General features: G+C 46.5%; 1 protein-coding gene across 1 annotated transcript in view; it reads right to left on the bottom strand.

Moving 5' to 3' along the window:
- The window catches only part of LOC119816945 (phosphatase and actin regulator 1), a 257,454-nt gene that overhangs the window by 18,517 nt on the left and 214,518 nt on the right, over positions 1-24,419 (bottom strand). Inside the window, exons 7-8 of the mRNA XM_038334047.1 lie at positions 21,763-22,010; positions 20,024-20,180 (exon numbers count right to left, since the gene is read on the bottom strand). Of these exons, the coding sequence (XP_038189975.1) occupies positions 20,024-20,180; positions 21,763-22,010 (405 nt within the window). The remainder of the gene's footprint in view (positions 1-20,023; positions 20,181-21,762; positions 22,011-24,419) is intronic.

Below are 24,419 nucleotides of genomic sequence, written 5' to 3'. Positions count from 1 at the left end.
CAGGACAGCATTAGAACGGTGTCTGTGATATATTCATAATCTGGTCACTGGACAAAAATCTCCCCTTCCCATCTTTATGTGTATCTACCCTCTTGGCTCCGTTCAGAACTCCTGAAGTTACAGCAACAACCTTCTTTCTTCTTCTCCTTGCCTATGTCATTAACAACGATCCCTAAAGTAAACCTTAAGTGGTACCACGTGTTTCCCATCCTTCTGGCGAAGATGTCTCTATCGTGTCCTGCACCTGCTGCCTGCTATTACTTCCCATTATTGCCTGCCTTTTCCTCTGCCTCCCCCCACCCCAGAGTCTAACCTCTGTGCCAGGGGATGTATGTGCGTTATTCACCTCTGTGCTGGCTTCCTAGGTACAGGAGACGAGCTGCTCCACAAGGGCACCCCCTGCCTAGCAGAGCCCTGTGCTTACAGTCTGATGCTCTGTGGCCATTTGGAGCCTAAGATACACATGTGTACGTACATGAGTACATATACACTCTTATATTAGGTGCACAGAGTCAACTCCAGGGCCTCGTGGATGTTGATCATATGCTATAACACTGAGCATTTTATTTATTTTCATTTATTTCTGAGAACAAGTATCTTGTCTGAAAATGTGTGATCCATGTGCCTACAGTGCCCAAGGAGGCCAGAAGAGGGCACCAGAAGCTCTGGATTGGAGTTAATAGGCACTAATAAGCCATCATGTGGGTGCTGGGAACTGAACCAGCAAGGGCAGCCAGTGCTCTTAACTGCTGAGTCATCCCTTTAACTCTCGGGCCCCTCATTTTAGAGTAAAGAACTTCTCAATATTTCTCATGGCATCTGTGAAGCCTGAAGTCCACAGCTAGAGATGCTTATGAGTAACCTGAAAGGGGGCTGCTCCATGACCGTCCCACATCTTTTCTAGTTCTTTCTGTAGGATGAACAGATGTGCTCTTCTTTAGAAATGAAACAGAACAAAACAACCACCATAGAAGCTGTCCTAAGTCCCCTTCCAGCTCCCACCACCTAGTTGCTCTTGGCTGCCAGAGGCCTCCTGAAAAGGTGGTCCTGACTTGATGCCGCCACAACCTATCCACGGCTCAGCTTCAGTCCACAGCCCTCTACCACACTGGTTCTCAACCGGGGCGATTCTACCTCTCAGCGCACATTTTTGAAGTTATTTCTGGTTGCCATGATTGGCAGCCGCTCTTGGTATCTGTTAGAAGAAGGCCATACTGATGCTAAATATCCCACAATGCATAGGTAAGCCCACCCACAAAGTTATCCAGTCCAAAGCGTGGCAGGACCAATGCCGAGAAATCTGTTCTGTTATTGCAGATCTTCTTAACTGAATGCAGGGGTCTTGAAAACATGGCAGCAGTAAAGGTTTCTGAACTGTCGCATCCATTATGCAATGATCAGAAACAGATTGAAAATCAAATGTGGGCATGTGGCACACGCCTTTAATCCCAGTACTGGGGAGGCAGAGAGAGAGGAATCTCTGAGTTTGAGGTCAGCTTAGTCCAGGATGGGCAGGGCTACACAGAGAAAGTCTGTCTTGAAAGACTCCCCCACCTCCACCATGCAAACAAAACAAAACAAAACAAAAAAACCAAATAAAACCAAAACAAATGCATAATGAACACGAGGTGTCTCTGTCAGTGCTCACACCTGTTGATCCTCTATCACCACCGCAGCCTTGCCTTCGCATACATGATACACACATGTCACAGTGTGCACCATGCTACACCTCTCAATGTCAACAAACACGGCCCGAAACACATTAGCTTAGGATCGGCACTGGAGCATGCTGCAAGCTGCAGTGTCTTTCTGCAACACACACGACGTTCTCTGCTCTTATAGAAACATAGTGTTTCCTGGCAGACAATAAAACTTCCAATATTTCCCATCATCATCCTTTAGCATGTAACATCCAATCAATCACACCCTCTCGATTCTATTATATCAGATAGACAAGCACACCCATCTCGTTAGCACGCAAATTTGCTTCTTTTTAGATAAATGGTAAATTATATGCCCATGGAAGGGTTGTTTTGAAATATATTTCCTTATGATTACCAATAAATGACTTGTATACTAATCTCATATGCCAATATACCTGGGATTGCATGCAAATTTCTTGACTATAAAGCAATCGGGATGGCAAACCATTGAGGGATCCTATTCTATTGCATCAGCTCTTAGTAAGGTCATTGATGACTTCATCGCCTCATCCTGTGGCCTCACTCTACCTTTCTCTGTCACCTGACACGTCTGACACAGGCTCCTGTGCAGCTACTTTCTTCCCTTTGCTTTCAGAAGCCTCCCGCCTTCTTCTTCCAACTCCTGTTATTATAATAAGAATTATTCTTGAGAGCACCCATTCCTCTTTGCCTTTTCTCTCAGCAAATGAGGCAAACATGTAACTTTATTTAGCATCGTCATATTCCTAGTGTATGTGTGATATGTGTGTGTGAGTGCACAGGCATGTTGTCGTGGCCCAGGAGTGCAGGTTGGAGGACGGCTATCAGGACTTGGCTCTCTCCTTACACTCTGGGCTCCCAGGATTGGAGTCAGGTTGCCTGGCACACACAGCAGGGGCTTTTACACATTGGAACATCTCCCCGGCTTAGCCCAGTAACTCTTACTAGCATTGCACCCAGTGTCTTTCTCAGTTTTCTCTCACATTGTCCTTCTGTCACGCTGGCTACCAGTGAGAGGGAGGGCAGATGTGAAGATGGACAGGTACCGTGCTTCGTCGCCTGCTCGTCGCCTGCTCCCATCACCCACTACCATCAGCTGGGACACGAGCCAGCCAGTCATGTCCTTGACTATACCTTCTGCATCCGAGTGCCTAGCATAGCAACATGGAGGCTACCTGCTGTGGAGAGTGATGGGAGGACCAAAAGACTCTTTCAACAAACAAGGATAAAGCTCCAAGTATTTTTGGCAACTAGGAAAAGGCCCCCTCACTTGAAGAGATTAAATAGGTTGCAGTTAAGAGGGTATTTTTTGGCTTCTGTTCTGGGAGCCATGACCCCAGGGTGAGGCCCTATATTGTACTCTGAGACAATTACCAGGAGAAACACTGTAGCAACGCCAATGGTGCTGAGTGGAAACTCGTTCTGGAATAAGGATAGAGCTGTGTTTGTTATTAGGCATCAAACCTGTGGAAAACAGAACAGAACAGCAAGAAAGCTTGACAGCCTGCACAGTGGATGCTTCCAGTGTTATAAGGGCCACTAGACACAGCCCCACATCAATAGGTAGACAGGTGCCACGCTAACAGAAATTAAAATAGCTAACGGAGATACATATAGAACATGCTCATTTAAGCATGGCTGTTCTTTGGTTTGGTTTTGTTTTTGAGACAGGGTCTCTCTAGTAGCCCTGGCTGCCCTAGAACTTGCTGTATACACCAGGGTAGCCATGGACTTGCAGAAATCCACCTACCTCTGCCTCCTAAATGCTGGGATTAAAAGTATGCAGCACCGTCCCCGGGGTCACAAGGCTGTTGTTAACACAGCTGGTCAAGATGAAGGCCAACGTAGAAGGCAGGTGCAGATGTTTATCTTTCTCTCTGTGTGTGGATGCAGCCCAGGGCCTGTGCATGCTGAGGACACATGCTCCCACCGAGCTGCATCCCAGTCCATCAGATATACAGTGTGCTGGTTAGGGCTTTATATTTTTGTCAACTTGACATCTGGAAGAGGGGCTCTTAGCTGAGAGATTGCCTCCATTCAATTTCCTGTAGGCAAGTCTATGAGGTACTCTTTTTTTTTTAAAAAAAAAAATTAATGATTGATATAGAAGGGTCCATCCCCCTGTGGGTGTGACCACCACTGGGAAAGCAGTCCTGGGTACTATAAGAAAGAAGGCTGAGCAAGCCATGATAAGCAAGTCAGTAAGCAGCATCCCACTACAGTCTCTGCATAAGTTCCTGCCTCAACTTACCTTCACGATGGACTGTGAGCTATAAGATGAAATCAACCCTCTTTCTTTCCCACGTTGCTCTTGGTCATGGTGTTTATCACAGCAACAGAAAGCAAGTTAGGGCGGGTAGTTTTTAAAAAGCTCTCCAGGTAATTGAGGCATGTGCTTCTCAAAGTGTGGACCTGGGGCCAGCACTATCAGCCCCTCTTGGGAATTCTTAGCCTTAGCTCTATTACGTCACCAGAGTTTCAACAAGTTTTCCAGAAGAGCCACACACAGTTACAGTTAGAGAGCATTGACTCTCTCTGTATAAAACATAGGAGGCTCCCACAGGAGGTAAGTGCAGAAGAGGCAGGCAGTTTAGAGAGTGCCTGGGGATTTGGAGCAAGCCTGTGCATCTGGGTGGAGGATGGGTCATCATGAACTCTAATGTAATGAGACAGGCCCTGAGCAATTAGCAAGGGAAGACACTAGGCAAAGTGGCAGCCAATAGGTGGAAAAGGGAGATTTTTTTTTTTTATCCTAGAGAATCTAGAAGTTTCTGAAGGGGTGAAGAAGCCATAATTTGGACCAACATGTTAATCATTCATTTAATATCTAGTATTTTAACTTTATTTGAAAAAGATTACCTCAAAAGCTATGACTACTGAGTGCTCTCTGGTGGATGGGCAGTAAGAAGATGATGATAATGTGGACTGACAGATGTTGTCTTAGGGTTTCTATTGCTGTGAAGAGACACCACGACCATGGCAACTCGTAAAGGAAAACATTTCATTGTGGTGGCTCTTACAGTTCAGAGATTCTGCTCATCATCATGGAGGGACATGGAGGCAGGTAGGCAGGCATGGTGCTGGAGAAGGAGCTGAGAATTCCGTATCTTTGATCTGAAGGCAACAGGAAGTGAACTGAGGCACTTGGTGTGGTCTGAGTGTGGCTTGAGCATACGAGACCTCAGAGCCCGCCCCCACAGCGACACACTTCCTCCAACAAAGCCACACCTTCTAATAGTGCCATTGCCTTTGAGCTTATTGGGGGTCAATTATATTCAAATGACCACAGATATGTTAGCCTCTTGGCTTTGGGGATGTAGGTGGGTCTTTCTCAGTGTAGAACTTCCTTTCTCTCTTAACCTGTCACACATGAGCGTCCCCCACATGCTTATAACTTCATCATCTGGAAACAGATGAGCAGACCACTGCTTTCCTGGTGCTGACACAGAAGACAGAGGTAACCAGAATGCGCTGTTTCCTAGAATGCAGCACAAAAAGTCTCATTGCTCTCCTCTCTCCTGAACCTTGACTCCACAATTTTAAATTTTCATTCTCAATGAAACAATAACCTTGCTGCCCCAAAGGCCAAAACAAACAGTTATTAACTTTTGACTGCTTTCCTGTGGCCTGACACTCTTTCAGAAAACACATTACATACAAATGTTATTTGACAAAAAGACTCCCTTTTCCCATTTGTGTGGGGGAGCATGAGAATTTTCAGGAATGTCTATCAATCTTAATCTGCATTCCTTACCTTTGAAAGTGTATTTTTCAGCCAAGCATAGTGGTACATGCTTGTAATCCAGCACTTGGGAGCCGGAGGCAGATGAATTATGAGTTTAAGACCTGCTTGGGTTACATAGTGAGACTTTTCTTCAAAACCAAACCAGACCAAACCAGCTTTCTTAATTCTAGGAAGCTGAGGGTAGAGAGAACGTTAATGATGGAACGGGCCTATTCCATCATTATTCACAAGTGGAAAGGACCTATTCCTATAGGGAAAGGAAGGAGGCCAAGAACAGAAAACCCATGCCAGGAAAGGTGGTGCATACCTGTAATCCCAGCACTCAGGAGCGGAAGCAGGGGGATTAGGACTTCAAGGTCATCCTTGACTACAAAGTGAGTTTGAGGCTAGCCTGGCCTGCCTGGGATCCTGTCCAAATCAGAAAAGGAAGCATGAAGAGTGTTTTGGAAACCGAGATAGACTTCATTCGTAAAGAACATGTAAGCTACATGTGTGAAGGTCCGATAATGAACCCAGTACTTTGTCTGCTAACTTTAAAATGACTAAAAATGAGACTGGGACAGGTAAATAATTTCTCTTGGTTTATCTAGTGGACAAAGAGATCCCTTGAGAGCGGAGATGGCTGCTCTGAATGCTTCTGTCACAGGCCTGTCAGCCTGGTAGACTCCCTTCCTTCCCCTATCATTTCCCCATGCTGTGGTCATATCAAACATAACACATATGTCGCATGTACCCTTGCTCTTTCCCATGTGTACTTTAGCCCTTGAGGCCAGATGGAGTGACAGACCAGAGCAGCTGAACCGCCCCACTGAGCAGCAAGGGAAGACTTGGGCCGATTCCATTAACAGCCCTGTGCCCGCGACTGTCACATCCCTCACAGGAAGCGCCAGCCATGCCAACTCCTGAGGTGTGACACACACACACACACACACACACCACCTTCCCAGTGACGGTGTCACACAACCCTCAGTCAAGGCAGCCATCTCTCAGGAAAATGATGACTGGGGCCCTGTGCAGACCTGACATGTCCTCAACAGAGGTCACCCAGAGGCCGAGGTGAGGCAGCAATCGGAAGCCTCCACACAGCAGGCAGGAATGTCTGACCACTCCACCCTGAAGCCACCCTCCCCAGCTGGCCATCATCAAAGGAGAGACTTGCGTACTGAGTCAGAGCCTGTGAGCTCCAGAGCTGAAGGAGACTATCCTCAGGGTCTCATGTATCCGTCTCAGGCAGGTGTGTGTATGTGTGCGCGTGCACGCTCTTGCACAACCTGCACGGCTAAAACAATCATTTCCCATCACTCAGGAAACGCAGAAAGCTCTCTCACGGCAGCTCAATGCACATCCTCACTACTGTCTATGCCTTAAGATTGGCTGCAGCTGCAGCTGCAGAAGCTGTGTGGCACCCAGCTTCTGTCTCAGTGGTCCAGAGGTTAGAACTCTGAGGCCAGCTCCACGTTCACTCAGGGAGTCATGGTCTAGAACTGGAGTTTTGCTTCTGAGCCACATTGCCTGACTCTCCGTCTTTCCCTGCAGGGCTTAGGAGCCACACTCTGCTAGAAACACAGGGTGATGAGCATCTATTGGTAACAAACTCGGTCTGTGTGGCAAGGCTGGCTCCCGCTCCTGTAAGGACCACATTCCTCTGCTAAACCAGACGCACCTTCTCCATCCATCTTCACACTCACACTTCTGAGCTGGCAGGTACCTGGCTGTCCTTGAAGTAGTTTTCTAGTTACTCAGGCAATAATAATAATAACAAAAAACCCAGACTCAATCACTCCCATAATTTCTGTGCTCCATGGTGTTTCAGAGATAGATGGGAACTGGTAAGTTAAGATGAATGGGATAATTTTGGTGATTAGAGAAAGGAAGACAAAGAAAATCCACATGAGTGTGGAGATAAATACAATCTTCTCCTTTACTGTAGGTCTTTTAAGCAGATCCGCTTCTTAAATGGATCCAGTATGAACACTGTGAAGTCAAGGCAAGCTTCTCACAATATCTTCAGTCTACACCCCTAATGGTGTCATCTGTTCCTCTCTCTTCCTCAACGGATGCTTCAGGCTTTGGAGACCACACGGTCTCCAGGGCACCTACCTACTCCATTCGCCACTATAGTGTAGAAACAGACACAGCCAAAGGGGAAATGAAATGTGTGATTGTCTTCCAGTAAGGTTTCTTGACAAGGCGATGTGGAGACATAGATTTGGCACATGGGTTGTAATTCATGAGTTCCCAGGTCAAAGGGTGACACAGGAGCTGGGAAACTATCTCCTTGAAGCCCCAGCTCTGGAGAGCAACCACAGAAACCACAACAGCTTACTTGAGGCCAATTGTTTAGGGTCCCCAATGCAAAGCCAGGTGGATGGCTGCTGAGCAATTATGGTGGTAGTTTTTAAGCCCTATCGAAAAGGTGCCTCCTGCTGGGTCCTTCACATAGGATTGAGAAGGTTGAGCATGGTCAAGGAGACAAGGACCAACGGTGGTTGTGTGAGCCTTTCCCAGTCCTACAGACACAGGTGACAACACAGGATGGAGACCTTGGTTTGCATCCTTTTCCCTCATCACCCACAAAGACAGCAACTCGAGGATGCCATGTGTCTCACGCCCTGGCTTTTCTCATTCATTCTGCACACTGTTCTGATCACAGAGTACTTTTACACTCACACCCTGTGCTGGTGTTACCTGCCAGTGTGACATACAGTCTTTGGCTCCTTGCTTGCACGTTGGCCTAGAGGAAGACTAGCTACCTGGTGGCTGTGAGCTCCTCCCCTTGGGGCAGCTAAAGGATGGGGTTTTGGTGGGTTGCCTTGGCTACAAACAGGCCTTCCAGGGGTGGCTTAGTCCTTTGCCTTAGGACTTGGCTGTTGAGAAAACAAAGGGGACGGAGAAGCACACAGAAGTCATCAGGTTTTCTTCTTAAGTCCAGTTGGCTCCTCTAACAGCGCATTTGAAAACCGAACATCAGTGAAAAGCTTACTGTTCAGAAGCGCTTCACAGTCTTACAAGTACCTCAGTCCTAGCGTATTCACAAATTCAATAGCTACTCGTGGAAGGCATGATGCGAGCTTATGCTTTAGCTGACACCAATGGCAATCTAAAGCTTTTCAAAAAGACTTTTTTGTTTGCATGCATGAGTGTATGTAGTGTGTGTGTGTGTCTGTGTGTGTGTGTGTGTGTATTAATGTATACAAAAATGCCAGTGTCCAAGGAGACTGGAAGAGGATGTCATTGCCAGGAGCTAGAGTTCCAGGTATGTGTGAGTAACCTGATGTGGGTGTGGAAACTGAACCACTCTAACCACTAAGCTGTCTTTCCAGTCCAGCGTTTTTATTATATGTTGGTTTGTTTTGCCTTCTAGAGGCAGGCTTTGCTCAGATGAAGTTCTACACATTTGCGGTTGCCTCCTGGGGACTATCTGAGCACAGCCCAGCACACTGCTCCTGAACCTCGCGCTGTGGGATGAGAATCAGACCTCACAGGCAATGGCCCCTGACGGGGCTGTTGATTAAGGGCTATGAACTGAGAAAGCAAGCAGAGGGAGAGCAGACACAGGTGCAGCTGGGTAGCGGCTGCCAGGTTGAGCTGCTGTGATAGGGTGGGCTTTAGAACCAACCTGCCACCATGTTTCCCCCTAAGCAATGGCAGTGCTAACTAACCGAAGCGACAGCACACTGACCAGGTTTCTCAGAGAAGAGTGTGCAGGTGGCAGGCTCATGGGTTCAGTCAAATCTGGCCAGGGCGGTGGCTCACGATGTCTCAGTGACACATTTTGTCTTGGTATTGTCGTAAGAGGGAACTTGGTGACTTACGCTATGTAGACAGGCAAAAGAAGGAAGATAATAATAAAAGAAGGGTAGGTTATGGGAAGCAAACCTCTTTTCACAACACCGATTACTGCCAATGCCCACAATCTATCTGTCGGCCAATTCCTTTCAAAGGCGCCAAAGAGCCTTTGCATTTTGAAAAAAAAATATTGTTTTAATGATTCAGTGGGTACAGATCATCAAATTTTCATGGTCACATTTCCTAAAATAAAAGTGTGCTCACTTAGCCTTCAAAGAATTTGCTTTGTAGAATTCCAGGGAAAGCCATTTCTAATCATTTTTTATCTTTGGATGCTTTTCTATTTCTCTTGTTTATATATTTTTTCTAAACATTGCTAGTTAGCTTGGTGCACACACTCTGAAGGTGATTATGAAAATCCTGGCATTCTAAGAGGAATGAAATGAACATGAGGTCGACAGATAAAATGAATTGCTCCCATTAGCATTTGTGTGAGATGCAGGCCTTTTGCCAGGGAACAAAATTGCACAGGGATACATGAGAAAGAACCGAGGTGCCAAGTTTCGACTGCATCCAGTTCTGCCATTTAAACACTCAGTGCTACGTGTCTGTTGCCGGAGCTGGGAAAAATCACGTCCCATTAAACTCAAAGCCAGCCTTGGTGAGTGATAGAGAAAGAAAGGGCACTACAACCCTCTGTGGAGACAGGAAATGCCCTCCCCCAACCTCCAGCAAAGAACTCTGTTTTGGGTTTTTTGATACAAAGTCTCACTATGTGTAGCCTTGGCTGTCCTGGAACTTGCTATGTAGACGAGACTGGTCTTAAACTCACAGAAGTATGCTTAAAGGCGTGCACTACCCAGTCTGGTCAACAAAGAATTTTTGTTTTTGTCAAGGGACAGGGTTTCTCTATGTAGTCCTGGATGTCCTGGAACTTACTCTGTAGACCAGGCTGGCCTGGAACTCACAGAGATCTGCCTGCCTCTGCTGCCCGAGTGCTAGGATTAAAAGCGTGACTCACCAGTAGCAGCTAAAGAATTCTTAATACATACAAATGAATAAGTATTACTTATCATTTAGGAGACAAAATCACTAGAATGGACCACTTCAAAAGAAGGGACCAGCTGAAGAATCCTCCAGTGACCTTGACCTTTAAAGTTATTATTATGCTTTCCCCCCCTGTAGTGTTGGGGATTGAACCCAAGGCTTTGGGTATGTGAGGCAACCACTCTATTAGTAAGCTGAACACTTGGCTCTGGCCTTCACAAGTACTTTTAAAATTTATTTTAAATTATGCAACTCTGTGAGGGTATGCACACATGACCATAGGTGTCTGTAGAGGCCAGAGGCGCCTACAGGTGGTTGTGAGCTGCTTAGCACAGGTGCGGGGAGTTGAACTCAGTCCTCTGCAAGAGCAGCCAGGGCTCCAGAATCTAGTTCTCCCTTCACAACGGTTAGTGTCTGGCTCAGCTGGGACCACCCGCTAGCAATCTACTTGAGGAGATGTGGTTCGCTTACGCATTTATTTTACGTGTTTCGGCTAAGCAAGATCAAATAAGGTAAATGTGCCTGGGAGAACTTACACTGTGAAGCGTTCAAGGAATTGCTTTTTCACAGGTCTTTGATTACAAGAAATAGTTCCTTTTTCCTTCCTTTATTTCTTCCTTCCTTCTTCCCTCCTTCCTCTCTCCCTCTCTCTCCCTCCCTTCCTTCTCCTTTCCTTCCTTTTTGAGACTGGGTCTCATGTAGCTCAGGCTGCCCTCACACTTACTATGTAGCTGAGGTTGACTTTGAGCTTCTGATTCTCTTGCTTCTACCTCCCAAGTGTGGGGATTAATGGTATATACCGCCACATTTGACTTGGACATACTTCTTAAAGATTTCATCTAAACCTTCTATTTTAAGAGATTTATTTTGCTTCCTGAAATTAACTTTCTTCGTTCTTTTTACATCGAAAAAAGCTACTATGAAATGTGATTTGTCAGGCATACTATCATATAACTGTCCTGTTGTTCCAATGAGAAGCAAATGCCTCTTTCTCCTCCTCAACCCTCATATCCTGTGTGTGTGTGTGCGTGTGCGTGCGTGTGTGTGTACGCACACACACACACACACACACACACACACACACACACTGGGGATTAAACCCAGGGCTATGCTCATGCTATGTAAGCATTTTACCATGGTTCTACATGTCTAGCAACCCCATCCCCCTTTGAGGGATATTAATTTACAGCATTTGATAGAGTCTAGGGTCTGGCTTTAAACCCTTGTTCTCAGAATCTTACTCCCGTGTGAACTTTGTCAGAAGCATGACCTATATAAGCCTTGGTTTTAGCTGTAAAATGAAGTGTATTACCACACAGTAGCAAGCATTAGTTTTAAAACGCTATAAACCTATCATTCTATCAGATACTGAAGAAGCCGTCAAAGAAATTTACCAGTAGTCACCTACAATGCATAGGCACAGCCTCACAGAGGCAACCTTTCAGAATGGACTGGTCGGAAGGCTTCAGTAAACTAGGTGTCTGGCAGGGTTGCCTGGCATACCTCAGCATTCTCAGCACTTGGGAGATGGAGGCAATGGGTCTTGATTTCTAGACCAGCCTGGGAAGTCACTCTTGATATGTGATCAGCTGGTCAATAGAACAGAGTATTCAAGACCGGCTCCGACTCCAAAGCCCTGGACTGGTCTTCCCACAGTCACTGTCTCCCTCCTGTGTCTGGGTGGTGGGGAATCAGCTTGTTAAAAATGCGCGGTTTGACCCTCCTTTGCCTTTCTGATTCTACGTTTGGGGTAAGCCCGAGACTGTCCATTTCTAGCAAGTTCTCAGGGAAGGCTGATATCACCGGCCCAAGGACCATGCTACAAGGACCATGACACCGGACATCTTGCACTACACAGGCACACGTGACTTAAGTGAGCCCTACTGTTGGGGCTCTGGGGCTTCCTGTTCGTTAAGGACAGTGTGATCCGATACACTACAAACCTCATTGAAGCACTGGAGGAAAACACAGTGTTTTACTTTCTTTTTGCTCTGTCTCGTTCCTCTTTCTTGAACGCCACCACCCAACAGGGTGCCTACTAAGTCATAGGCACCTGGGAAGAAAATTTTAACTGCCAATTTGCTCTAACAGATAAACCAGAAGGCAGTGGACCTAGGGGTTGGGAGGTGCCTTTCTTCACTGTGGATGGTGTCTAAGATCCATTAGCCCAGTTTCCTCACATAGAGAGTGAGAGTTCTGGTGTCAGCCACCTTATAGAGCTCTGATGAGGAAGATCAGCTAAGATATTGATTAGGGCACACTGGGGCAACAGCAAAAGGTTTTCAAGCCATACATCTCCAGAACCAGAACCCTGAGAGTTGTCTCTGCATGTGGACTGATCTTACTTTTATCTAGTCACGTAGCTGAAGGGTCAGAGGTTTTCCTTTCTGCTATGTGCTAAGGTGAAAAATAAATAAGAAAGATTGCTGACTGATAAGAAAGATCGGCTCAACAGTGTTTGGGAGAAAAAAGAATTGAGAACTAACAGGAAGCTCTAATGGCTAGTCTTAGAAGATTCCCCTTAACCCAACCCCAGAGAAATCTTGAAAATGTGACCAGAAAAACAGCCCAGAGGAGTCTACCAGTCCGTTTGGTCTGCAGTCAAGTGCAGTTGTGTGCCCTTCAACCTGTGTACCCCAAATTTGATATGTGGCTGGAATAACCAGACCTTAAAAAAAAATAAAGCCATGGAACTGAAGAAGAGAAGACCCATAATCTCCAGGGATGGCCCCTTTCTTCTGAAAACCTTGCAGTTTTGAAACACAGCTCCATCTGTTCTCAGCAGTCAGAGACAGCTCTTCGGCAGCCCACCCTGACTGCGTCACTGAAAAATGCATAGGCTACTGGGGCAGCTGTGGGGCACAGCTGCAGAGTTCCAGTGCTTGACAGAGAGGCGGCTTTGTTCCTCACCATCCTGGGTGTGGCTTGCAGACTGACGCCCCTCCTCCTGAGACACAGTCATACAGACAGACACACTTGCAAATGTGTACACGTGCATGCACACACAGGCAGTCAAGAATCCATCCTACCAACGGCCGCCAGATCGGTCTTTACCACGTGCTTCTCAGTAAGAAGCTGTGGGGGAAGGGAAGGAGAAGGCGAGCATCCTCGCATGGCTTTGGGGTGTTCACCCACCATGGGTCCTGGGATAGACATCACCCAGCTCTCCATGCCAGAACCTTTATGCGCTAGGTGCTTTTTGTCAACTTGACAAACTAGATTCACTAGGGAAGGAGGAACCTTGACTGAAGAATGCCTCTATTAGATCAGCCTCTGGGCATGTCTTTTGTGACATTTCCTTGGTAAATGATTAATGTGGGAAGGACCAGTCCACTGCGGGCAGTGCCACTCCTGGGCAGGTGGTCCTGGGCTGTCTAAGAAAGAAGGCTGAGCAAGCCATGAGTAGCAAGCCAGTAAGCAGTGTTCCTCCATGGTCTCTGTATCAGAAGACCTTGGAGCTGGAGTTGTGGGAGGTTGGGAATTGCTATGTGAGTGCTGGGAACTGAGTCTTGGTCCTCGACAAGGGCAGCCCATGCTCTCAACACCGAGTCATCTCCCCAGGCTGAGGTCCATGTGCTGTTAACACAAATGCTGCACAATAAAACACTGCCGTCCAGTCAAGCTCATCCCGATGTGCTCCCCTCGTGAAGAGTCACCATGGTGACGGGCCTCTCAGGTTCATAAGAGGTCTCGGAATCCATGCACCACGTCTACCCAGTACAAGTCAGTCCCATCCAGTGCATCCAGTACAAATCACCCCCACCCAGGCTGTGTGAATCTAACAGTGCTCCGTTCCCATTCCTCCCTTGCTCCTCAAAGCACATCCTCTTTCTTGCCACCTCCACAGCCAAAATAACCATGACAAAGATGCTGATGATGAAGAGGGCACAAGGATGAATGCCCCAGGCCTTCAAGGGAACAAGTATAACACTTAAGGGTCTATTGTCCTCCCTTTATCCTCCCAAGTGGGATTCACAGTGGTGTGTACCCAGGGACACTAGGTTCAAGCTGAACTGAAGCCATAGAACCTCCTATTTTTAGAAAGTGTTTCTGCCACAGAAGAAATTATCTCACCTACGGTGCTGCTAGCTCACACCTAGCACTCATCCTTAGGCCCCAGGCGACACGTTGTTTGCCACTTTGGAGGTAGGTGCTGGAGGGTAGGACTTATAGCATCAATTTTACCAGACGATAAACACCATGAATGTTGCATTTAGAAGTTGGGGTTGCTGTATTTTATGGCTTGGGCTATGAGCATAAAAAATGAGTTTCAGTTTTCTCCCTTTACTGCATCATGACTTAAAGGCACACGAGCCTTAGCATGGATTATTTTATATGCTGCTTATTGTGATGCTACAGAAGACTGGAGCATAAACCAGAGATCCAGGATGCCTTCTATATAGGACATTATTCAATCTTAAATAGGAGAGAAACGGCGAGGCTTCATGAAGAAAACCAGAGAACTGTTTTCCCACCTCCCATATCTGGTTTGCCAGGCCCCTTTGCAGACACAAAGAAGGCAGCTCCTCAGGTCATGACAGTGAGCCGTTATGAAGCAGTTAACAGGGAGAAATGAATTTTTTTTTCACCAGGATGCTAAGTCTGCCCTGACCCTTTGTGCTCAGTGCGTATTTCCACGGCTTCGGTAGAGATTTAAGCTGTCACCACCGGGAATAGCTCTAACTCCAGCTCCTAACTCCTGGGCTGGTGAGTGTGGCAAGGATCAGAGAGCAGTGCGGCTCTGCCAGCCGACATCTTTAGTACACTCCTCCAGCTGACACCTGCCACTGTCCCCAGACTCTTCTGACTGAATCCCTGAAGCACAGCAAGTTAGAAATGATATTGTTTTCAGGAACGTGGAATGACATCCTTAGGGTCACTTTCAACAAAGAATACCCAGGTCAGTCTGCATCCTTCACATGTTAACTTTAAATTGCTACAGATGCACACACACAAACAGGCTTATGTCTGCATTCCTGACACAGGCTATTCCTGTGTAGTTACTACATAAACATGGTAATATATTCAGAGGCCTCATGGATACTTGGCAAAGAGAACATAGCTGCCAGGTCCAAGATTGAAACCAAGTGATCTAGGGCTGAGATAGGTAGGGATCTCGGGCTAAGTTCAGGCTACAGAAATACCATTTGGTATAGAAATAGCCATGGGGTGGAGAGATGTCCGCCACTGGCCATGGCTAAAGATTTGGTTCCCCTCTGGTAGTATTGTTGGAGATACTGAGGACAGTGGTACCGCTGAGAGGTGGATCTTAGTGGGAGGTTCTTAGGTCATTTAGGGTGTGCCTTTAAGGAGAATTATGGGACAATTCCTTTTTCTATTCTCTATGGCTGCCACGAGGGGAGAAGCTTCGCTTTCCCATGTGCTCTCTGCTTTGACGAACCTTCCATTGTGTGCCACAGAGCCAAACTCAAAACAAATCATTTTGTCATCTTATTATCTCAGGAATTTTTCTTGTAGTAGTGAAAGACTGACTAAAACCTGACATTTTTATCTTCATAGTTCACATTTTTTTTTCTTTCAGAAGAGACAACAAAATGGCCTTTCATTTCTTCAATACAACAGGAGGCTTCATCTCAATAGCGAGGGCTCCTTAATGTAAGGGGCTTTTCATCCCACCGTAGCTCCAAGTCTCCCTGCTGACCATCTTGTAACTGCCTGCTCCCCTTCTATACAATATCTCTCTGTCCTCACATGCACTTGAGGTCATGGTCCCTCTTCTAGAGCCATTTTATGCTTCCCTAAGTATCCCTGAGATGAATTCTGTATTCTATCAACTTGTATGCTGAAGCCCTAACTCTCAGAACCTTGGAGAATGAAACCAAGGTCTTTTATAGAGGGAACTGATTCTGCATAAGGCTATTAGGATAGGTTCTATTCCAACACAGCTTCTGTCCTTTTATAGGTAAAACCCACCTAGTGAGAATGCCATGTGGAGCTAAAGGCAGAGATTGCTGTAAAAACAAAGTCAAGGAGCTGCCCCAAATTTCCAGCACACTAGTGGACGTGGGGTTGAGTATGGGAGAGATGAGAACCACAGCCGGCAGAGCCACGGGCCTCCCTTACCCTGCAGTCAGCCTGCAGAAGGACTCAATCCAACAGCTTACTCTCAGACTGCCAGTCTCCAGAGCTGGGGACAATATGTTTCTATGTCAACTGGTGACACCTTGTCATAGCACCTCCAGCAAACAGGTGCCCCACATGGCTTAAACCAAGCTAGCGTCTTCCTTCCATCACGGGGAAGATAAACAGGCAAAGGTCTTTATCAGGGGCCATGTTCAGTGCAGGGAAAGGATCACGCAAGGAGAAAGCCCCTTTCCGAACTCAAACATTTCCCGTTCCCAGAGCTTCTAACACAGGTCCAGTTACAAGTACGACCTCTCTGTGTCTACTGATACTCCGGTGGGTGCTGAAAAAACTTCTGGTCAACCACGATAGCACTGAAGCCAACAGTGGGTCTCTGAACGGGCAGTGGTATTTTTTGTTGTTAAAAAAATTACATTTATTGTGTGCGTGTCGGAGGCAGGGGACATGCCAACGTATGCAGAAGGAGATAAGAAGGCAGTTTGGGGGAGACAGCTCTCTCCTTCAACAACGTGGGTCCTTGGGATTGAATTCAGGTTGTCAAACTTAACAATTGCCTTCACATGCTGAGCCATTCCACTGACCTTGAGGAGGTATTTTAAGAGAGAAGAGAGAGGCAGAATGTTCTAGCCCCCTCATCTACTGTCAAACTGGACGTGGAGTAGACGCTCCTGTGGCTACTGTGAGGCCCCTTGCTTTCTGACTCTTCACAGGTTTCTCTTCTCATCTGATCCAAATGGCACCAATGACCATGAGCAAGGCTAAGCTGTGGATGCTCTGTTGGCAAAGCTAGAATGCTGGCAGTCCCCCAAGGGCCTGGGGGCACTGGATTTTTGGGAGACTCAGTTCATGTTTCAGTGGTTTAGTTCCTTTGTTCCTGACAACCCCACTGGCAGTGGTCCTGAATGTAGTCACTTCAATCAATCAGCACCCCAAACTAGAAACAGAAGGGAAGAAACATGCTATCTCTTTCTCAGGGGACCACTCTGACAGGGCACCCTACCTATGAACTTTAAGAAGCTTGGTTCTATGTCTCATTTCTTATGGTAATGTACCTGAAGTGTTAAATTAAATTCAAAATTAAGAAAATTAAGTCATGGGAATGGAACATCATGTCAGCGAGGAGATGAAGAAAAGCTGGTTCTTGAAGAAAATATAACAGCTAAGATTCCACAGTCAAGGTGACCTCTTCCTAGGGATCAAGCTCCCTAGAAGACACCCAGAGAGAACGTAGCATGGACTTCCACTGGGGGGTTGGTCTTGGTTGGAGGGAGGGAAAATCCTGAGGTCTCAATAGTCTCTTGACTACTAGGGTGAAAAGTATTGTTCACATGACTTGGATAAGAGACCCATAGACCAATGGGCCTTAAATATTCTTATCAATAAAAGTCTCAGCATGTCCCCCGCATGTACCATCTATGTATGTATGTATGTAGGTAGGTAGGTATAAATGTATATATTCATGTATCTATCTTCCTAACTATCTAGTTAGATAGGACCGAATATAGCCTAGGTTAGCTTTGAACTTGCTGTGTAGTCAAGGATGATACTTTGAACTTCTGATCTTCCTACCTTCATGCCTCCATCTCCTAAGAGCTGGGATTCCAAGTGTGTGGCCACCATGCATGACTGTGTGTGCTATCCATTTATGGCTAATAATTAAACAGGAACTACTTCATGAATGTGTCAAGCCATTAAAATGAGGTATAAATGAAGAAATTGAAAATAAGGAAATAACGAAAGTAGAAGTTCTACTGTCTCTCTCCCACTCCTCAGGTGACAGGCTTCTTCACTCTGGCCCTTGTTGCTCTATCCTGGACTCCTGAGCAGCAACAATGCGTACCTTCTCATCCATAGTCCCATCTCTAACTAGGGCACTCCATACTTCTCCAGCCATGGCTGACTCAAGCAGTCACTTATTATCAAAGGAATCCTGATGATTTCTCGACTGAGTCAGGAATGGTTGCTCCAAAGCGCCCGCAAGGCAATGCTACTGGAAGTTGCGCTGGTGACTTTCCTCAGCACTGTGACAAGATGCCTGACATAAGCAGCTAAGGGGAGGAAGGGTTTCACTGACATCCAACTACAGGCAGGGAAGCATGGCTGAGGTCATGGCTGAGGGTCTCTACCTTGGGACTCGCCCCATCATGGAACTCCTCCCACCTCAGTGGAGCAGGAAGCATAGAGATGTAGCTGGAACTAGGCTATGACCCTCAGCAACCCATTCCCTACAGCTAGGTCCCACCCACTCTAAGGCTTCTGCAACATTCCTAAATAGCATCACCTGGAGACCAAGAATTCAAGCACTCATGTCTGTAGGGGATACTTTACACTCAAACCCTAACGGGAGAATAATAACCACGCTTTTTAGGTAGACACCGTACTTCCAGCATAGAAGGTTCTGCAGAAACTGACTCACTGCACTCGGCTCACTGTTCCTCAGTCCAACTCCAGGATTATTCTTGGGTGTTGCACTTTTTTTCTTATGCTATTAAAACCATCAGGTTATAATAAGCTTCCTTTCCTGCTCATCTTATGAGACGAACACCGTGATCGGTCTTCAGTGGCTCTCATAAATTCCCAGCAGTATTTATGTTTTGGAAAGGAAGAAGTGTTGGAAGAAGGAGAAGGTCTTGGACAAAGCTTTGAATACGGAGAACTTTCCAAACATGGACAGCCATGTCTCTTACCCTTCTGAGTTTTATGACCAAAGTATTGTGGTGGTGGGATGTGGCTGTGTGTTTGGAATGAAAGGCTGGGCACAGTTTCTCCTTGGGAAGATGATCACACACACACACACACACACACACACACACACACAGGACACACACAGAGGTAGTAAGATAGCAAGCGCATAAGAAGATTTATATATCTTTCTGATATTTTTGTTCTCCACATTAGAATACTGTGTTATACAATGCCAAATCTTATCAGTGTTGACTATTTCACACGTCCCTGTATCATTACAACACTGTCCAGGAAGAAACCAAGTTAATTATGAGAAAGAAGCTATATATGGTAATAGGCAGTAATGGAAAAGTAACCAAGACAGTAACTGAAGTTCTCTAAGCCTGATGTCCTCAACTGTAAATTGAGCATTAATATGCTAATCTTATAGGAAATTCAAAGAAAAATGATTTAATATATGTAATGTGAAATGCTTAGAAGCATGCCCAAATAGCAAGCGTTCAATAAATGTTACCCATTAATATGTAAAGTTAGACTTAGATGACAAACCTACCACAAGAGTTTAAAATATTAATACAATACAAAGCTATGCCTATGTCTTTAATAACCATACATACAACATTCAAGAAGCATCCTTGAGTAGCAATGAGGCATCACTACCAAACATTTGACTGCATAACAGAAGAGTGTGCTTGTTGTCTCCATAGTTAACCAAACCACAACTCCTTACATACAGTCCTACCCCTTCAGTTCTATCCCTTGAATCAAGGAAACTCTCCAAGATTTGACTTATTGAAGGAGAGAGACTACAAGCAATCTTAGGGACAAAATAAGATGCTATCCACCGGCTTTGTATACAGTAAGTTGCTAAGAGACACCAAGGAGCAGGGTGGAGATGGAGGCTGTGTACATCTACTGTAGCCACAGATCCTGTCCTGGGGTCACCAGGGCAGGAGGGCTGCTTTCCTACCTGGTGAGCTTGGTGCCAATCTGCTGTCTGAGCTCCAACCTCTCCTCATCAGTCTGTCTGGGGAGGATGTTCTTCTCCTCCAGCTCTCGCTTCGAGGGCCTGTTGCTGAGTTTGATGGCTAAGGAATCCTTCCTGCAGACCTTCATGGCCAGAGAGCCTGTGGGAGGGAGAAATCAATCAATTAACAGAGACACCCATCCACCTGGATGCCCATGAGGCCAAGCATTGTGGGCTAGGAAGCGAAAGGCGGGAAGACAGATGCAAAACACTGAAGTCCAAGTTCCTAGCACTGCTGCCCTGTTGGACTTCAGCCACTCACACGGTGTGAGACATATTGGGAGGGCAGGGCAGCCTGTGACTGGGTCTCTCCCTTCAGAAATCCCTAGCATGTGGCAGCATCACAAAGCGGGACAGGACCTCCTTGCTGTGCGGTGCCAGGAGAGAAGAGGAGCAGGGGGGGAGGTCAGGGATCTCAGCAGCTAGGAAAGACTTCACAGAGGAGGGCTGTTGCCAGGCACAGGACATGCCCACAGGGGGCAAGCTTGTGGGAATCCATATCTGCACATGTTCACTGGTGACATGGATGTTAGGAACCCTCAGGAGACAGACAAGAGCAGTTACCCGGAGCTCAGGACGTACAGAAGGAGGCGTTAATAATGCTGTGTGGTCAAGGTGGGGCCACTTGGGGTGAGAGCAGAGTTGAAGCCTGTGATTTGAGCAATAGTCTGGGACTGCTCTTTCTTTCGAACATCTAGGTTTCTGAGCACCCAGGTCTGCTATACGTCTGTGGCTTCAACTAGATGATTTTGCACGTTAGCAAGCAGCTGGGGGTATTTTTGTGTGTTAAAGGCGAGGTGGCACTCAAGAGGTTGGTACTGTCATTTAGCTGGTGGAGACCCTGGAGCCTGCTAATCACACCGCAATGCTCAGGAACACCTTCACAGCAGAGGATGATGTGGCCCCAAAGGCCAACAGTGCTAAGGTGAGAAGCTCTGGTACAGAATCTTCTACTCTCAGGCCATAGACTTGGTGGCTGCCCCCTTCCACTAGTGGGTCATGGCAGCCTCTGAGAGCATCTCTATGGGTCTTCCTTCCCCATTATCTCCATTTACCAGTAAAATGGGACCATGTTGATGCCCCGAGAATGTTTTAAGATAGAAATGTGAGAACATAAACTTAGCTTATTGTTGGGAACACACTATATAGTCAACAAACAACAGCTGTTATGATAAATTCACTTTTATTAGCTCCAAGTCAGCTATAGCTATCCTCACACCATTAAATCCTAGTTATTCATGGATGGAGTGAGAGATTAGCAACTTGCTTCCTCTATTTCTTAAAATAGCTAAAGGTCTCCAACAGAGAGTTTAAATTCAGGTTTTCTAAAGTTGATGAGCTGGACTTGAACATGAATATGTCAAACACACAGTGGCTAGGTTTACACACATGGAACGGGTTTTCCAGCTCTCCCTCCCCTGACCCCTTGTTGTTTGAAATCAACCAAGACAGGTATGAGGTGATACAGTAGTGGTGTAATGTGTATAGCTATGAAGCTGGATGGCTGATAGTTATTCTCTCTCTTATTACTGCTAAGGAAGCGGGGCCTCGAGAGATCACTTGAGCTGCCCTGCTGGGGCTCAGGTAAGAGCAGATATTCAGGCAGCCTTTCTGCGCTGTGTTTACGGTACCGCCCCCTCCCCTGCCCCCGCCCCCACCATAGAACGCCTGCCCACACGTACTGGTGTACAATGAAGCATCGTCGTCATCCTCCTCCTCCTCTTCCTCCTCCTCCCGGGCGTACAGGCAGGATGAGTCTTCATAGTCGGACTCATGAGGCACATTCTCTTTATTGTCGTCGCATTCGATCACAACGGTTGGCACTTGTCTTATTTCCGGAAGGCCCATGGGTCCTGCTTTTGTGACACTGTCGCTCGAGTGCAAACCAGAGCTGTGGTAAGAAGTGGAACAGGGGACTCGCTGCTCGGAGCTGCGTAAAGAGAAAACAAAGGGAATTCACCTCAGCCAACGCGTCCCGTTCAGGCTTTGGAGCTGCTTTAAAGTTCAGCTGTCCCACTTTCGGAGGCAAAGCTCCCTTCGACAAGCTGATTTGCTGCCCATCCTGTCGCCCATCCTACAGCTCGTCCTTGTAGGACAGAACTTTCCTGATGAAGGCAGTAGCCTGGAAGAGGAACCCTAATGGATGGTGCTGGTGCTGGTGCTAGGTGCACAACAATTTATAGCCACTGGGTGGCGCACTTTGAATCAGTTAAAGTGGAGCTCCTCTGCAACCCACCTATATCCTAACTGGGGTAAGGATTAACTTGCTCTCAAGTGAGCTAGTAAGTGAGGATCTAGCTTTCAAAACCTGTGTAGAGCAAGGTACCTCTCCATAGGAAATGGACTCTGAAAAGCCAGTTCGTGTGCTAGGGATAAATTATGGTCTCATTGCCAGTGGCCTCACAGACTGCCCAAGCCACATAACTGTCACCCACACTCAGAGGGCCTAGTTTGGTCCTATGCAGGTTCTCCAGCTGTCAATCCAGAGTCAGTGAGCTCACACTAGCTAGGGTCAGCTGTCTCTGTGGGTGTCCCCATCATGGTCTTGACCCCATTGCTCATGTTATAGCTCCTCCCACTCTTGAACTGAACTCCAGGAGCTCGGCCCAGTGAATCTCTGCACCTGCTTCCATCAGCTACTGGATGAGGATTCTACGGCGACAATTAGGTAGCTATCTGACCACTGGGGAAGGCCAGTTCAAGCACCCTCTCCTGGACTGCTTGGGGTCTTAGCTGGGGTCTCAATACAGTGGGGAGGGGCTTGGTCCTGCCTCAACTTGATATGCCAGACTTTGTTGACTCCCCATGGGAAATAATACCCTTTCTGAGGAGTGGATGGGGAGTTGGGAGTGAAGAAGGGGGATGGGAGGGAGGGTGAACTGTGGTTGGTGTGTAAAATGAAAAAAAAAAACCTTTTAAATTAAAAACAAAAGCCATGTAGAGCAGAGGCAGAACCGAAAGTGGAGCACGGTTTGAAATGGTCCAGATGCTGAGAATGGTCCAGATGAGATGCTGAGATGCAGAGGAAGAGGAGGCTGGGATGGTGAGTGAAAGGCTGAGCCCTGTGCTGGGGCATCAAGGTGGACATGGCCACGGGCTACCCAGAGGAAAGTCTTTCCCAAGGACGGGTCAGGGTCCAGCAGGAACATCAGCCTAACTTCCTGCCCCACCTCTTGGCCAGCTTTGTAAGAATAATACTCTCAAAATCAATGCAGGTTTAATACATTTTCAATTAAAAGGATACCCAAAGCATCCCCTATTAGACATCTGGAAAATGTACGTTACTGCAGTGTCCAAACAGAAGCTTTGTGAAGATCTCAAAGCAACTGAAGGGTCTTTCTGTATGAAGTCCAGCAAAAATAGTGGGAATACGGAGGTCGAAACATGTCATTGTTTCTTTCTTTCCACCCTCCCTCTCCCTCCCTCCCTCCCTCCCTCCCTCCTTCCACTTTCTCCTCCTACTCTTTTTATCTAGCATTGGGGATTGAACCCAAGACCTCACGTATGCTAGTCAAGTACTCTGCCATGGACACACATCCCTGGCTCAGGTAAAACTTTTGTTCCTTTTTAGTATCATCAAAAATAGAACTAGTATGCAATTGTAAAGATTTCTAAACATGGGAAACAATATATTTTTATATCACAAAGTATTTGACATTCATAAGCAAATAGATTGTGAAGGTATAGCAAAGCTTTGCGCTAAAATATTTTTATCCTAAAGGAATCTTACTATGCTTTAAGAAAACAGGAGTTTCCTTTGAAGCTTTCAATTATGTTTTAAGTTATTGCTGTGTCTAATTTAAATTCAATTAACTTCCTTCCTTTCACTGCTTCCAAAGGGCGGCTTTTCTCTTTGTATTTTCCACATAAGTCTTCAATGACACAAATGGGAAATCCAGTTAACACCACATGAGCTACGATGTTCAAGGCAATGAACTAAATCAGCTTAAAAACAACAATTACTCAATTGGACAAAATCATGTATTTACAAAAAGTGCCGTGTTTTATTGGAGATTAGTAGTTTGAGATGGCCCATTTCCCGGCTAATTGCAGAGAAACAGCAACGGGAGCAGAGGTAGGTAGAACACATGGTAGCTGGTCTCCAGGGTGACAAACACAATGTTTAACCCCAAACTGGACTGAGTGGGCACCTTACTGCCTTGCCCTCCAAGGCAGCACCACCTATGGAGCAAAGACAGTAACTAAATTCCAGCTGTGCCTAGGTTTCTTTCTTGGGTGTCATGAGGTGGGGGGGGGGCTAGTGGCAGAGACAAAAATGTAACTCTGTGACTTGTGTTTTGCTCCACCCTTGCCTTCTCTCTGCTTTCATAATTTAATT

The sequence above is a fragment of the Arvicola amphibius genome, chromosome 6 (genome assembly GCF_903992535.2).
Source record: "Arvicola amphibius chromosome 6, mArvAmp1.2, whole genome shotgun sequence".
Classification (NCBI taxonomy): domain Eukaryota; kingdom Metazoa; phylum Chordata; class Mammalia; order Rodentia; family Cricetidae; genus Arvicola; species Arvicola amphibius.
Note: the sequence above shows the minus strand (reverse complement) of the source record. Positions and strands in the feature narration are given on the sequence as shown.